This window comes from Columba livia, chromosome 15 (assembly GCF_036013475.1).
Source record: "Columba livia isolate bColLiv1 breed racing homer chromosome 15, bColLiv1.pat.W.v2, whole genome shotgun sequence".
NCBI lineage: Eukaryota > Metazoa > Chordata > Aves > Columbiformes > Columbidae > Columba > Columba livia.
The window spans coordinates 13,753,837-13,770,922 of record NC_088616.1 but is presented as its reverse complement, the minus strand read 5'-3'; the positions used below and the strand labels follow the sequence as shown (position 1 = coordinate 13,770,922).

At 41.9% G+C, this 17,086-nt stretch overlaps 1 protein-coding gene across 7 annotated transcripts in view; it reads right to left on the bottom strand.

Annotated features, from left to right (window-relative positions):
* Nucleotides 1–17,086, bottom strand: part of SMURF1 (SMAD specific E3 ubiquitin protein ligase 1) — a 45,542-nt gene that overhangs the window by 20,546 nt on the left and 7,910 nt on the right. For 2 of the 7 annotated variants that reach the window (XM_065031408.1, XM_065031409.1), the window contains exon 2: nucleotides 53–91. In XM_065031408.1, the coding sequence (XP_064887480.1) occupies nucleotides 53–91 (39 nt within the window). Of the gene's footprint in view, nucleotides 1–52; nucleotides 92–6,926; nucleotides 7,659–17,086 lie in introns of those variants that run through there. The other 5 variants (XR_010466392.1, XM_065031404.1, XM_065031403.1 and 2 more) reach the window with 5 other exon arrangements.

Genomic DNA, 17,086 nt, shown 5'->3' with positions numbered 1-17,086 from the left:
AATAAACCCGATTAATCAAGAGCGGAAAGTTATACAGTTAGGGCATACTCACTGAAGAAGTCCTTCTTTGCGAGATTCTTGGCACATAACACTGCAAAACAAAAGATCAGATAGGGAAATCTTAAAACCATATAAAAATTGTTTTTTCCAGCAATCACACCGGCTACAAAACTACCTGATCATAAGCCATTAAAAAAATCACTCAGATATGAAATAGGAGTGTTGTTTTCTTTATCTGTGATTGGAATCTGTATTTACATAAAGAAATAAACCCACTTTGCTTTTGTTCTATTGCTACAATATGCAGAAGACTTCATGAATGTCTCTTTGTGTCCAGCCCTAGTTTGCTTACAGTGCGTGCTTACATGAGTAGTAAAGCAGAATTTCGTTTGTTGTCTCAGAACCCACCTATTTTAGAACCAGTTTCTGAGCCAAGGATGGTTGTGGGACTCCTGGCAGAGACCCCTGCGCTAAGTCCCGTCAAATACAGCGCAAACCGCTCTTTGCACACTAAAGGGACGTGATGCCTTGTAAAACAAAGCATGGGAAATACGCTACACCGGTGTAAACCGTTTGCAAACACCAATAGGTTCTGTGGGAAATACAGCAGGGCCTCGCTCAGCAGAAAAATAATGTAGCGATACAAAAATGGCATCAATGTGTTTTCCTATGAAAGAGCCACAAATGAGACATCGTTTCCCTCTCTCCAATTCTACTCAATAGCGCAGTAGTTTAAGCATAAATTAGATCAGGAAACTCGCATCAATCTCCATTTCTCCTATGTCTGTTACCAGCTACAGGCTTAATTTTGCTTTTCGATAAGGACCGCTCAGTACAATCTCAGCAACCCAAGTTGTTCGGTGTCCATTAAATTCTTCTAACAGGCCAGTAAAAATAACCACGGGGCCAATGATGAAAATATTAGAGCTCTAACTAATGTAAAACTAGGATCCAAGAGAGGAAGAGAACTCTAGAAGACCCAACTATTTTTGAGGTCGTGCCTTTCCCACCCAGTTGGGATCTTTCTTTATATTGGGGAAAGTGAAGATGTGGTATTTGTGGGAACAATCCTTTTAAATATATATATATATATTTAATAAATATATATATATAAATATAATTTAATAAATATATATATATATATATATATATTTTACATTTCTACTAGGATTCCACCTCCCAACAAAGCAACATTTCCCACCTAACACAGGCAGAAGAACAAAAACCACCTCACCTCACATGTCAAGCAAACAGACCAAGGAACTTCACAATTTAACCCAGATGTTCATGAAAAAAAATGCATAAATCCTCCGTCTTAGTAACAATTAAAGCAGCCGCACAAGGAAACTTTTTAGAATGGATTAAAAATTACTTATATCTTACATTGGTAAAGTGCATCATCAGAGAAAAAGCTTCTCTTGTATTTTGTTTAACAACTGACCGGACAAGAGAAGCCTGCAGGACTACGGCAACTCGGCCCAAAACAACCCGGGATTACAGACCCAGCGGCCGCTGTTCTCTGAAAGCACAACAGAGCAAACCTCCAGTTTCCTCTTCATCCAGAGCAAAAATACCAGAAACCAGGGAATAAGTACAGGTCAAATCAGAGCTCGTATGTTCCAGTACTAGCCAAAAGGAATTTTAAAGTTCCTGTGAGTGGTGGAGCTGCTTTTTCTTTAAATAAAACCATTCATTTCACTTCCCCATCCCCAATTTTAAGAATACATTAATGAGCTGGAAAAGTATGCCATCTGTAACTATCTGCCTATAGTTTGACTATATAATTATTACCTTTATTCTAGATTTCAGGTGTGCTTTCTAGAGCTAACTAGCAGCAGGAGTTTCTGAAGCTATTATTGAAGAACTGTATTTTCTCATTTAACTCTTTTCCCCCTGCCACAGGATTTCAGTCGCCAGCAGAGCAGCCCGGCTGCCAATTCCAAGTTGCAGCTTGTGAAACCTTTAATTTCAGCTTGCAAAAATCATTACTCCTTCTTGTAAGAAAAATACTGGCACAAGACCTAATAGCCGAAATAAACCTTGATGGAGCAATCTCCAGAATCAGGCTGCTCGAGATGGACCACTGGCTCAGTTCCACTATTTGCACATTAAACGCATTAGAGCAAAAAAAACCCCAATTTTTTTCAAGTGCCCTATCACTTAAAAGCCATAAATTTCTAAATTCCCGTAAAGAAAGAGGTGCCAAAGGGACATTCTGCTCTCAGCTGGGTATGTGCAGATTGGCTTCTTAAACGCTCTGTCCCCAAGAAGACTTTAGCACGACCGCCCGCAGGGTCTGACTGCTGCTCCTCCGAGCCCCAAACCCGGGAACTTGGGTAGATTTAGCTACAAAGGTGTACAAATTATTAATTATTAATACACCAGAGGCAGTGCAGGAGAACGGGATGGATCCATATCTGCAAACCAGGCACTCAGACGTACTTTGCACAAACCTCATTTTTGCCTCATTTCCAAAGAGCTTTTTCCTTTTGCTTTCCTTTCTTTTAAAGGACAAAGGTCTAGGGCTTGTCGGCAGGAGCAATCTCCCTGCATTTGTTGCAATGTTACAACAGGTACTAATTCTCCTGACTTGGGCATTTCCATTCTGCCTTCTCAAAGTGGACCGACTTGTTTCAGCTTGACACAGTATTTGTTTACACCCCGCTCTGGATTGCTGCACAGCATCCGAGAACAATTCTTGTTTAATACAGCAGATCCCAAACAATACTGAAACAGTGCCTTTACAGCTAGATTATAATATTTATAAAGGGATGGGAATGTTGTTTTTCAAGCACCTGCCATTATTGAGATAATTTGAAAGGCCAAATCAGCCAGCTGGGTAAAGGACTAGTGTGAAAGCGGATTTGGCAGGAGGTGAAGAAAGGACGAGCCTTGTACAAAGTCAGTGTTCACCCTGGGGATGCCTTCGATGCAGATGGAACTTGAGAGAGCCGCGCGGTTCCTCTGCCAGCCCCGGGTTGTCGGTCCAGCTTCCAAAGCACAAATGAATCATCCGCTGCGGCTCAGGAGGTGCCGCAGGAACAAGCTACAGACGGGTGTAGTAAGGAACGCACAGCGAGGCTCCCCCGTCTGAACAACCCAACGGAGAATTGCATCAGAAAGCTGCTGCTTTCATTTTATTCCTTTTTCAGTACCGAGACACCTATCTCTGCAGCAGCATTTTTTTCATTAGGGAGGCAGAGAAAAGGCAGCCTGGGTGAGGAACCATTTCAAATATCCCCAGCCTACAGAAATCAAAGCCTGGGTGTGCAGGTTCTGAGTTGTGAGTGCTCCAAGGACGGCTGCGGGTCCGCGAGAGCCCTCGCGTCGCCGGCTCCGCGTCAGCACCGCGGTTACCACGGTAAACACGCCCCGTCCCAGGGCACCGCGCTGAGACGCTACAACCGTTTTCAGCCGCACGGTGCTAACGTGCTACGACTGTTTTCAGCTAACATGCTACGACTGTTTGAGTAGGTCCCAGCCTGTACCAATGCAAAATAGGAAGGAAATTTGCACTGGGGACTGCATTCATTCACACTTTGTGAATGAAAGGCAAGAGTCTCCTTCCTCAAATTAAGGACTTTTACAAGTGGACGGGATCTGAGCTAACGACGGCCTTCAATTTAGCACTTGAGTTAATTCTGAGGACAAGACAAACCAGCAGCATGGCCACATCTCCCTTAGGAAAGCAGGGGAAGGTCACACGAACGATGCTGGCAACTCCACCGCGCAGCCATCGCTGCCTTTGATATGCCAGGTTAATCATTTGTGCTTGTACAAACAGGCAGCTGGATTCCAGGATACATTCATTTTGCTTTCTGACAGCAGACAAACACAGGCCAGCAGGCTGATGACGTAGAAAGGACTCTACTTAATGTTTCCTTCTGTGTAGACCATCTATAATCATGGAGATATGTAGCATAAGCATTAAAAGCACCAGAGGTTGGTTGGTTTGTTTTAAGATCCAAGCAAGAAGCAAAGAACAACAACGGAGGAGAGAGGAATAAAGGTTCTGACACAGAATGAAACTAAAGTTATCGCATACCATTGAAAAATAAAAAGGGCCACAAAGGAGGTCAAATTTGAAGCATTCAAGTAATGGAAACATCTCGGCCGAGGCGTCAAAGTCTGCTTGGCTTTGGACTTGTGACGCCGGCACCGTGTGTTGGCGTTTGGGTTGCTCCATGCACACCAGCTTATGGGCTGGTTTCCACAGCAAAATTTCTGCCATTCTAAAAAACCTATTTTCAGAAGGCTGCATGGCAAAACTAATATGCTTGAAGTGTAAAAAAAGCCTCCAAAAAAAACCAGAAGAAAGCAAACATCAGCTATTTCCCACATGCTGCTCTAACACCCCAAAGCGCTGTGGCCCACAATTAAAATCTTTGCTGAATCTGCGATGTGAAATCACATCTCCAAATGGTTCAGCGTGTTTTGTGGAAAATACTCTGAATACCACAAGCCACCCCTTCTGAACCGCCTTTCGAATGACTCTGCTCACCATTCCTGTTCTCCGCACACAACTTTAAATGAGACCTCGCTGCGGATCAACGTCTGGAGTTATTTCTACTACTAGGCAACCCATGAAGGCTTTAAGTGTCCTGTTTTTTTTAAGGGTGACAGTCATTTATATTTGGCAGGGTACAAAAGGGTTTAATGGGAGGGGAAAGATGGTTGAAGGCACCAAGTGTGTGAAAATGCAGTTTCTTTACAGCCGCCACATCACTGAACTGACATATCCCACTTCATTCACAAATTGGAGTTTGAATTCTCACCACAAAGGCCAAGGTTTCTATTCTAATACTTTTTTTGTTCGCTTTAGGAATACTTCTGGTCTTTGTCTGCTTGAGACTGAAATGCACAAATCCATGGTCTGCTTTAATGTCTCAGTAACCGAAAGTGAATCACAGCAGCGCCCAGCACGCAGAAACAGATAAAAACACAACTGAAGTCTTCCTTACATTTGCCAAATAACCCAATTAGCTGTACAGAACTAATTTTATATAGACATATACATTGAGTGGCCTTCACTACCGATTTTCACATCATGGTGCTGACCAGATTTGCAATCTGACATGTAAACCACTCCAAAAAAGCCCCGAGACCGCTCAGACTTCAGGACCAACATCATGCCCTGACATTGGAAGACTCTGCCTGAACTCATGTAAACCAGACCTCGACTACCAGATTAAAGCGATGCTTCATTTAAAAAACGCCTCAGTTCTCCGAGAGTTGCTGGATTTGATACATGGAGCCTTTTTGTGGCCCTTTTGTGTAGGCTGCAGCAAAAATCAAAGCCTCTTTTCAAGGCATGTGCTCCTCGTGGGCTGGAACTTGGCTTTGTGTAGCCAGTTGCAAACACTAGACGACTTTGAAGAGATCTTCAAAAAACCACACGCCCAGAAAAAGCCATTTTTATTAGTCCATTAACATGTCATTAAAGTATCTGCTCAGCCAGGAATCAAAATTCCATCCTACCTAAGCAGAAATCCGTCGAGAACGAGAGTCAGTCCTCGTAGTGCAAACAAAACCAAGTTAAAATAGAAGAGTTTCGTCTCCAGGATGCCGAAGAATTACGCAAAGTGAAAAATCCTGCTGGGCACGGACCACCAGTAAGCCTTCATATGCACATATACACACCAACGAGGGCTGATTTAGCTCTCAATAACATAAAACATTAAAAAAACCAGCACAGGACTATTGCAAGAACAAGACTCACGATGTTCCCAGTTAACGGAGACTGTGTGCAACACAAGGCCAGTAAAGCAAATTCAAGAATGAACCGAGATGTGAAACGTGGAGAAACACTCTGAGTTATGGAATTAGTTGAAGAACTTTGCAGGGATAAAAAAAAGGGAGATCAATAGGAAACGGAGCGAATGATGTACAGAATCAGAGAAAAGCACGCACATCAGAGAGGTGGAAATAAGCAGATCCAATTATCCACCATGCTAAACTTTGCTTTCTCTTCCCCCTCTGCTCACCCGTAACAAACGCCTGATATAAAGGCTACCTCCCAGATTAAATCTTTCATTAAATCCTAGCTATTACATCAGTTTTCTTATAACTTTGCTATGCTTTCCTCTAATCCAGGCCAAGAACCGTCCCATATTCTCTACACAATCTCCTGTTTCCCACTTAGACAGCAACCCCAAGCTGCCCATGAGATTTATTTGCCCCATGTTCTACGGGGCAAACTCCAGCTATATTAAATTCCTACTTCTGACTCAAATTGTATTTCCAGGTGTGCGCTGTTTGATTTATTTATTTTATAGAACAAACCTTTAATAAACTGCTGGGGCAAGAGTGAGACCACATCTGGTGAAACCTGCTCTGTCCTTAAGAAGATGCCCTTGAAGCACCGTCCTCATCCCTTTTCTTTGCAGACCGGCCCCCGACATGTTCAAAGCCCAGCTGCTTTCTTTGAGAACAGGGATTCAAGAGGTAAGGCAGTTATTACCATCTCCATTATGCAGCCATTCTCAAAAAAATGCCCTATTGATCACACAGTCCTACCAGGGAAAATGTGAACGGAACTTAAGGTCATTTAAATCCACCGTATGGTATTTGAAACTCAGTCCTGCATCCCCACCGACACATCTGCCAGAATCACAATCAAGTGGAATAATATGCTTGTAGAGATTTCCCAAATTCAGTCACGTTTTTCCACTGTTAGTGTGCTCGAATAGTCTCCTGACCCTCTGAAAATGGAGTGTATGCTCAGGCTTCAGCTATAGCGTCAGCTTCTGTATACGCTACTAAGACATAGAAATATCTGGAAAGAACTCAACATTTCTCTTAAAACTACATAGAGTATTATCGTGTTCTCAGGGCAAATACAGTCTCGTAGCTGACAGCTAAATGTAACAATTTCAGCGACAAAATTCCTACTGGAAATACAAAATGGCATTTTACTCCACACTTACTGTGCAAGGGGTAGTTACCGGGACCAATGCAACTCTGGATTTCTACCCTTCCACCTCTTGTATCTTCAGCCACACACGCTCTCATTGAGTAATTCACGTTTTCAAAGCAAGAGGTGTCTATCAGGTCGGCTTATCTGCACAGCTTGCACACACTCGTGCTCACGTTGTGAAAGAAACAACATCTTGCACTATGCAACATCATCACCACAATCAAGTTAAAAACACGCCGCAAAACTGTGTGGCTCAATTTTCGCAAGTTACGTTAAACCAAAGGAATAAATCTATGCTGAAGTCTTAATACTTCGCTTTTAGAGTTACCCAAGCACTGAAAAAGCATCTGGAAAAAAATTCCTAAAGCATGAAAAACATGTTCCTCCACCCACATGCACTCATAGCTCAGATTCCAAACTGAAATTTGCTAAGATTGCCAAAAATATTTTGCACTTTTAACACTTGGAGTTTCCAAAGCACCTTTTTCAAATCTAGACCAGGACCATTCACTTACCCTGACATCGCCCACAACACGGCCCAGGCTGAGCTCAGGACCAAGCTCAAGCCCAGCCTTACACCACTAACCAAAAGGTCCTTTCTAGAAACACTGTCCAAGTCTTCAGACGTATAGATTTGTTCTTCTGGAAAACACTAGATGAATACTACTGAATTATAATCAAATATAGAAAAACCAACAATCCTGAACACTGTAGATATCACTTAGGCAGGAATTACATATTAAATAGCTGACACTAACGGAGAACGGAGTCCCTGTGCAGCACTGTCTGCTGCTCCGTCAGCACTTCATTTAGGTGTGTTTAATTTAACACGCCTCTGATCTGCGCTTTCATAAGTTAAATGTATAAAGTGTTAAACACCTTATTTTCATTACTTACAAGAACTCTCCTGTGCAGCTGATCATTTGCTTACTAATTCAGTACAGAAAGGGCTTTTTTCAATAAATATTATGTTCACCATAAAACACAGAAATTAAGATTCCCCGTCTCCCCAGGTATTCTCTACGGTGCTACCCATAGTACTACTACAAGTATATGTTTTATAACCAGTTTGTCAGACTCAAGTTACATTTCTGTATTAACAGCAGCTTTCCCCCCCATAAAACACCATCTAATTAATCGGAGCTTTTACAAGACATTCATTTCCTAAGTCCGGGAGGAAAACCTGCACAACTGCTCTCTGCTGCTTTATAAAGGAGGAAAAAGTACAGAACAAGAGACCAAAACCAGAAGCAACACATTTGTGGACGCTTACCATACACCTAGAATTAGCAGAGAGCCCAAGCAATCAGAGCAATTAAAACAGATCCAGCCCCGGGGTCCTGTCCAACGAGCAGAAATGTTTTTGAAATAATAGGAAGAGAACACTTGGCTTTTGTTCTTTCTAACCCAGTGTTATCTCCAGGTCTCTTCATATACATGTCGTCTTGCCCCAAATATCTGCCTGTTTTGCAGCAAGCAGAAGAAAAGTCATCTGACCTTTCACTGCACAACATGTAAAACCTGTGAAATAGAACCATCGGTACTGAAAATCTTGGCAAAGTTTGACTCGATACAGCCAAGCAACATTTCAATAGGAACACTGAATTTCTGTCAAACAGTAAAAGTCTAAAACGTCCAAGGTAAAATGAAGCGTATTTTTCAGTTTAAAACCTAAACCATATGTTTTGTATCTCCGATGAGTGGCTGCTATTTACAGCCCTCCACATACAGGTAGTGTCAATATTTCCACAAAGCAATTTGAATGTTAAACACCACTGTAAAGGAGGAAAACCAAACACCATTTAACACCTTCTCAATCTCAGTTTCCTAGACAGAACCAGTATTGAGCTTCTTTGATATCTTACTGCAATTAAGTAAGGTACAAAATCAACTTTATAGGAACAAAGTTTTCCAACGGGGACATTTTAATAAACGGTACAAAATAAATGTCTGGTTTTCATCAAGCGCTAAGTAAGATTGCTTAAAAGCAGGAACATTGTTATTTAAAAAATGAATGGCGTTAGGTTATGTGTAAGTTGTAAACTATGTAAACTATTAGTTCATCCCATGAGGGCTTAAATGTATCAGCAGAAGGGGTTTAGTTTAACAATTCACATGGAACGTTGCCTCGAAACTAAATATACGGGTTTGGCTCTGGTTGGAGTCGGGCTGTTAAACTCGGTGTTAAACCAAAGCTGCACTGTGAACCAAGAGCAGGAAGCTGGAAGGGAACTGCTTAGGTGACCTAGGACGCTGCTGATGTTCAAGTTAACTGCCAGCAAAACTAAATATATATATATATATATGTAAAATATTTTAAAACACTGAAAATAAGAAACAACAAATTTTGCCTGAGCAATTTTTCGAAGTTGTAGTTAAATGTATGTAACAGTGATGACCGCAACATTCAAGAATGCACATTTCTTCATTCATTCTGAAACACTGGACTGAACTATCTCCAATATAGAAATTCCACAGGAAAATAAATTTAGCCTATAGAATATCATGTATTTTAAAATAACAAAACTCAGGGAAAATGGTTCACTGGGCTTAAGTTGTTTCAATAGAACTCTGACTCATTTTGCATCTCTTTAATAACTGGACAGTCTTATAACAAAGCAGTTTCTAGAAATCTACTGCAAAGAGTAACACTTACCAGCACCTCTTCTAGCACTACTGACAACTGCACTAAATGCTACCAGCACAAATCCCAACAGGTACCACCCGACTTTTCAAGAGGCACAGTCAACACCCCCAATTTATTTGCAGGTAAACACAAAGCATCCTTTCTTTCAAGCAAGGCATTGGTACCGTATCACTGCTTTAAAACCACATACCTCGGGTTAACTAATGACTTACAAACTTCCCCTAATTTCTAGCGCATGTAGTTGTTTTCCAGGCTGGGGTTTCAGCTGAGGTGTGCTGAGCGCTTCTTGGCGTGTTTGGCTGGAAACATAAAAAGCCTCGAGTCTTGTCACATCAAGCTTTTCTAAGCCTCACCGCCAAAGCAGCTTCTTCATGCTCTTACAGCTTTTGCCTTCCTTATTCGCAAATCTAGTGTTTGTTTTGCGGTAAGAAAGATAACGAACAGATGAGATGGAGTGGTGCTTTCTGACCAGAGCAAGAGCAAGCTCAGGTTTAAAAATGAGAGCAGTGCAAGTCAATATTCAGTGAAGAGTTAACAGTGTACAAAGCCTAGAGCAACGAGTCCAATTTGTTCTAGGCTACTTAGCGAACAGACAGCCCAAAACTGGACCAGCTGGAATTAATTCAGAAGTACTTGGTTCTCCCCGGGTTGTCAACCTGAGGATAACAAACATACAGATCATCAAGTTCAAGTTGGTGCTGGAAAGAAGAGGCACAGCCTAACAGCCCATAATAAACTAAGTTTTGATCCTAAGTTGGATCGTAGTACGGAGCTATAAACGCTGTTAGTGTCTTGTGGGGCAGAGTGTAGGATTTGCCCACGTTAGATGGAATTAAACATTTTACTGACTTCTTTTGGTGATTACCTTGGTACCACCTCTTGCACACGCAATGTTTAATGCACAGTTTAACCTCCGTTCTTTCGTCGGGTTTCAACTGCTGTCAATACAGAACAGACAGCACACATTACTGAAACGGGAAGACTGCATTGGCTTTAAAACACTTAGTCAAATAAAGGTTGTACTGCAAAAAACCTCCACAGAGTTGCCCAAAACACCACCTGGATACCTTGTGGTAGCAAACCTGTACTAAAAAGGAGGTGAGCGGATTTATTTGTCACATACGACTGACACCGCATGACGAGAACAGAACAGGGTTACAAAGAAAACATTATCCAGTATTTTTCCCAAGTCCATTCAGCCGGGTTGAGCAGCAACTGGTGTCTCCATTACAATTTCTTATTCAAATTATATCCATCGGGTTCCAGACGATTCAAGAGGCACATGCAAAAAACTGGAAAAATTACACTTTGCCCAGGTAAAATATAAAATATAATTCAGAGTGATGAAGTGCTTAGCTAGAAAAAGGGAAAAATCACTTTAGTAACTTCAGATACAAAAGCTGAAATAAAAGGTGCAAAGTTTAAATTCAGGAAGAGGAAAGAAAAATTGTGTTCGCCCAAATTAAATTCTTAGAATCACTTCTGATTTTGAACCAAACTGATTTATAAGATTGTTTTTAATCCCTGGAAATTTTCAAAGCTAAAATCTCCGGTAGTTTGTTTCCTAATAATTCAGGCTGTTATAATCCCTTTTGAAAAGACGCTACGAGCCGCTCTTTGCTTTCTTTAAGCAGCTTTTTTCCAGTTGTTCGGAGAGCTCAGCCGAAACCCGCCTTGTTTGACGACGACAAAACAGGGGAAGCACCAAACACACATTTTTGGTGTTTGTGAGGGCGGGGGTGCTCCAGGTGAGCCCTGGACACCTGCCAGTCAATTAAGCCGTTGGGGTTGATTAGCCCGGCTCCACGCCAGCAGCGCCCAAGCGGGAGGTGACACCGGTGTCACCAGTGTCACCCGTGACTGGGACGGACGGGGGTCTGTGTGTGTGTGTGTGTGCAGAGCAAGGAAGCTGTGGCAGAGGGGAAAGGGGAATACAACAGAAATGAGGCTTGTTCCAAACAAAAGACTGCAATTACAGAGATATTAATAGCTTTTGGAAGCTAAATTTTTATCATTTATTCACCTACTTGTGTTCTTTCTGTTAAGAAAGTCCAGAATCGCTATTTTCTTCTATAGTAGTCCATCTGTTGCAAGAAAAACATACCTGGGTAACAAACTCTCCTAGGATTTAGTATGAAAGATTTTATGTAGAGAAGAAAAATAAATCTGGTTTTATATCCAGTCCCATTTAAGAGCTACAATAAGAGAACGGCGCATTAGCAACCTTTTTGTTGCTGCCGCTACTATACGACAAGTCTCGTCTACAAGAAGCGCACAGACACGCTCTCCACAATCCACCTAATCGCGCATTAGTCACACAAGCGGTAAATCCCTCCGAGCACTTTGGCTGGGGTCACGCAAACGCTGGATGAACCGAGTTACATCAGTTCTCGTCTGATTTCCAGGCAACGAGCCGCACGTGACGCTGCCCTGGCCCAGGAGCCGCGGGTCGATGTGGGTCCGTCCTGCCCGGAACGGCCTCGCTCTCGAGGGACTCGCAGCGGCGGGACGCGGGAGCTCTAATGAGCAATGAGATTATTGCTGCTCCGTGCCAGCGCGTTCACACTAGTCTGGAATAGATCGCCAAGGAATCCAGAGCTCGCACAGCAAAGTATTCCACGTGTCTTATGGCCACACTCCATCTAAAACGTTAAAATGGTTTTAGAAGGTTGACAGGAGTGTTGTTGCCATTAAACGGAAACATCTTCCTTCAGAAATAATTAATCACCCGCTGTGTTTGAGTACAAATATCTGGATCTACCAGGCGTGTGTTTCAGCTGAGCGGCAGCGAGATGGACAATCAGAAACTGCTGCTGCTTCAGAGCTGGAAGCAACGCTGCTCGCTTGGAGGTGAAGGGGGTACCGAGGGGTTTCCTCCCCAAAACACGCTCTGCATGGATGTGGTTAATCGATAACCTCACGCTAGCACCCCCTTCTTCCAAACGCAATTTCCAATTAGTACCAAAGTTCAGCAGATCTGCATCATATCAGTGTTATCAATCTTACACAAGCAGAAGCATCCTCTTCACTTTAGGGATTTTAAACAAAATGTCCAATTCTTATGTGACCTATGGGAGGCACAAAACCGAGAGCTGAATAGCACCAAACAAGATTTCATGAAAAGAAGGCTTTTATTCAGAATAAAGCCGTATCAGCCTATGTGTTACTCCCTTGTTCTAATTATATAGGACAGCATCTATTTACACTGCCAAGTTAATGACTTCAAATTTGATCAATAGTCTCTGTTTGTTCAGCCCAGCGCCACTGACAGTCACCAGGGTGAATGACAAAACAAACTGCTCAGAGCCAATGTACGGTTGAGTAAGAAAAACCAATCTGCGATGGCAAATACCCTTCGATTGAGTCGGGAGGTGGGCAGGGAGGTCTGTCGCCTGCGGCTGTCAACACATCCCCTTTCCTTCGCGCCCATAAAACATTTAGCCGTATTATTCTGCCAACAACCAACTCGTGAGTTGAGTGACCTCAAGCAGAACATCCCGGATACAGAGCGATCCCAACCCTTATCTTGTACCATCTAGCTATGTTAAATATTTCCATTTGTTTCCAGATGAAGCATGGTAGGACATGACAACAGCAAGAGGACGTCGCTAAGGCTGCGGACCATAAGTAGCGACTTCCCTCGTGTCACTGTACACACTATAGAAGGAAATTTCCGTTGGAGCAGCTTCAAGGAAGGCTGGAACCATCTTCTTGAAAAACATCCTTGACTGAATCTCCGGCCAAGAGATGCTGGGAATGCTTTAGTTACAGTCTGGCTTCAGAGAGCAAAATTAAACTAGAGTTTAGAACAAAAACAGATAATGTGCAGCTTGCATGTCGTGTACTAGTGAAGACCTTTCTTTAAATTAAAAGAATAAACGCTTCCATTGCAAAGTTAGTTTCTCAACGCTGGCTTAACAGCAACATATACGGACTCCCCCCCGCCCCATGCAATCTTTTTAAGAAGAATTTTCAAGCTACTCAATAAAGGAAACCCCCTTTCTAACGCCAAGCGCATCCACAGTCACAAAGGCTGGGATCTCGATGGAAATGTTTCGGTGCATTGTTCTGACCAGGATGTTTGGTTACTATTTTCTCAACACTATACATCCATTGCCTTGCTTGTCGCAGCAACTGTTTGCTATTTTCCTTATACAAAACCTCAGTGTCCACTAGGTCAATAAATGACAATCCGACTACTGCGCCAGGATACCCGATGTCTCTTCCTAAACAACCTCAGTGTATGTATATTCAGACATAGGATTTTATGCAAGTGACACCACTCAGCTGTAGGATGCTGCAACAACAAATATGAAGAAAGTTCTGAACAAAAAGGTTTTTATCAAACTACTATATTAACGTACCCAAAGTCCAAAATTTAATATCATTAAAAAAAAACAAAAACAAACCAAAAAACATGAGGACAGCTGGTTCACTCAAAGCCTAAGACGTTTGCTTTCCATTTTAAATTGATTAAACAGATTCAATACATTACATTTCGCATGGGTGGTTAACAGTGCTAATATTCCAGATCAAATGAAAAGCTGTTAGAGGAAAATTCTCACTAGGCCCGGCTCTCACTGGTTAGATTACTTGGTCTCACAGTAATTTAGTATAACAGAGGCCTAACAATTTCCCTGAACCGGATTACAGGAAACATCTCTTCCCAGTTCACGACACAGAAGCTCCCAGAAATATCTCTTTCTTCACTACCTTCTCCACACATGGAATGCACTTGAAAACAGGCTAAAGAGTGCTTTGTGAGAACCATGACATATATGTAATGGCTTTTGTTTGTCTGTTTTTCCAAAGGCTGATGCCTATTTATCAAACAGCTGAGATATTAAAAGCAGAGCTTTTATCTGCATTCATGTCACTAACACGACTTGCACACTTAGGAATCTGATACAACTCCTAGATAGAACCGAAAGATAGCCAAATCTAATAAACAATTTTCATAAGAGAAAAACCTTTAAACACCATTTCTCTCCTTACTAAAATAAACTGTGTGGCACTAATTTGAAGTGATAGTGCTGCTCTTTTAATTAAAAACTGCCAGTAGGAGGCTGATGCATTGGCTGGGGCTGGAGCGATGCGCTCGCGGGATGCAGATGCATCTTTGCGTAAGGAATTAACACACAGTTTCATCTGGGTTAAAAAAGCGAAACAAAACCCCTAAGTCAAAATAAACACATAGGGAGTGTTATTACAGGTGCCTGATAAAGTCATCGGGATGTTTCCCTCGGCGAAGTGAAGTTCTGGGAGAAAAAAACCCCAGAAAAATCCAAACACGCTCAGTCTGGTTGTGCAATTAGGAGTTTAATTCATGATGCTGATTTATCTGCAGAGGTGTGGTGGACATAATAGAGGTATTTTTCTCCCCTTCACAGCTCAGAGCTCCTCTCCCACACCTCCTGTCCACACACCCGGGACGGGAGATTCATTTACCAAGCTGGAGACCCCAGTGTCACACCTCCGTCCTGACCAAATCTGACTGAAATCAGATGAAGAACCAACAATTAGTGAAAGGAGAATGACAGGTGTGATCCCTTTTCCAGCCTGGTAATTTTTCGGTCTGGAAAAGAAGATGAAGCTTGTCCCACAAGTTTATCCATCAGCCTGATGATGAACTAAGGCAGCACCACCTCCCAAAATCTGTAGACAGCTCCTGTGTGCCAGGTTTCACAGCTGATTTGTGAAAGCACCAAAAGCCTAGAAAACTGATTAATATTGGCTTTCCAACCTAGAAGAAAACCATCCAAAAATATTTGCTGGATCCTTCTCCGCTTGGTCTTTCAATGTCTTAATTCCACCCACCAAGAAGAGGCTGGTACCCATGGGCAGAACCTCCTGCACGAGGCTGTGGTTGCTGCCACCATAAAAAAAGAGCTCTACGTTGGCACCTGGAAGCAAAACCTTCCAAAAACCCCTTAAAATCATCAGCTGCTCCGCCTGATAGAGCCTCCCTGGTGAAGAAACGTCACAGAAACAAGCAGGACATTTTGCCCTTACTTGGTATACGGACCATCGAAGAGAAATCAATTTATCCAAAGGTTTCCACTCTATTTACTCAGCACTCCTACAATGACTATTTCAATCACGTTTACGCTACCAGCATCATCTTGAACATCACAAATTAATCTGATCCCTTCTGGTGTTTCAAAGCCTGTTTTCTCTCCGCACACTCGTAGGATTTACATCCTAAGGCGATGATAAAAAAGGAAAAACTGGTACTACTTCCCAACTGGGCTTTTTATTTTCCTTTCTTCCCCTTCTATCAAAAATAGTTCTCTTCTCCACTCCAGTTCCATTTGGAAGTCGCACATGCAGACTTGATAAGCATCCTGCGAAGGAAATGCCTCGAATTGCAGACTGCTTACAACACATTTTCCCAAGCAACTTTTTATAAATCTCATTCGATGGCTGGTTTGCTAATTTCTATTCAAGTTTATCAAAACATTACTTGTAGACAAGTCAAATTACTTCTGTGATTGAACAACAACCAAAAAAACCCACCCCACACTTGTCACTGTGAGTCTAAGTTGGATTATACGGAAGTATTATTTATCCTGTTAGCAGACAGACCTTTCTAATTCTGAGAAGGTATTTAATTTTAAACTATACAACACAACGCAGAAAAGCGCCTGTTTACATGTTTCTTTTGTTTGCCCAAGTCTCCTACCAGAGCAGGTAAAATCACTACTGATAATTATCGGAATTGATTTCATTACCCTAAGTAGATCTAGAGGTTACATGCTGGTGTCAGACTGACTCTCATACCTGTGCTGGTTTATTGTGCTGTAGCGGACACATCTAATTAATACATCTAGGAACAAAAATAGTCTATTAACATTCAGTTCCTTGAACATCTTGGAAATGTATGCACAGGTTAAAAAAATAATACAAACCCCAAAAACGACACCAGCTGCAAGGATAATGAACAAGGTTTCCCTGGAAGGACATCACTCAATGCAAGTCTGAATCAAACCCAAATTCCTTGCTTTTCTAAATTCTGCGCTTGTGTAGTCAAAAAAATCCCAAGATGTTAAAGGGACAGCACAATCCATACACTCAGTTCATTTCCATATACAGCCCATACATTTCAAAAGATGTTTCCTTTTCAAGAAATCTTTAGGGTCATACACACTATATACTAAAAGATGTAAAAAACTGACCACAGAGACTCAATTTTCTGCTGTAATGTCTGGTTTATTTGGGGATGTAATAAAGACAAAATAGACATTGGGGCTGTGAGGAAGGAAAGTCAGGACCAGCAAAAAAGAGAGTTCAGCCTGATGTTCGCAGCTGCCTTGAATTCAAAGTCAATAGAAAGACAATTATCTTCAATGGGTTTTTAACCTTTATTTAAGGAGAAAAATACAAAGGATGGCTTTTCATATAGTGTCCTGGAAACTAGGGAGATTCATCAGAAGAGATTTTAACACATGCAAATTTAATTTGCCATTTTGTGAAGCAAACAAGAGATGGAAAGTTTAAATTGATAAGAACACACGGGGTTTATT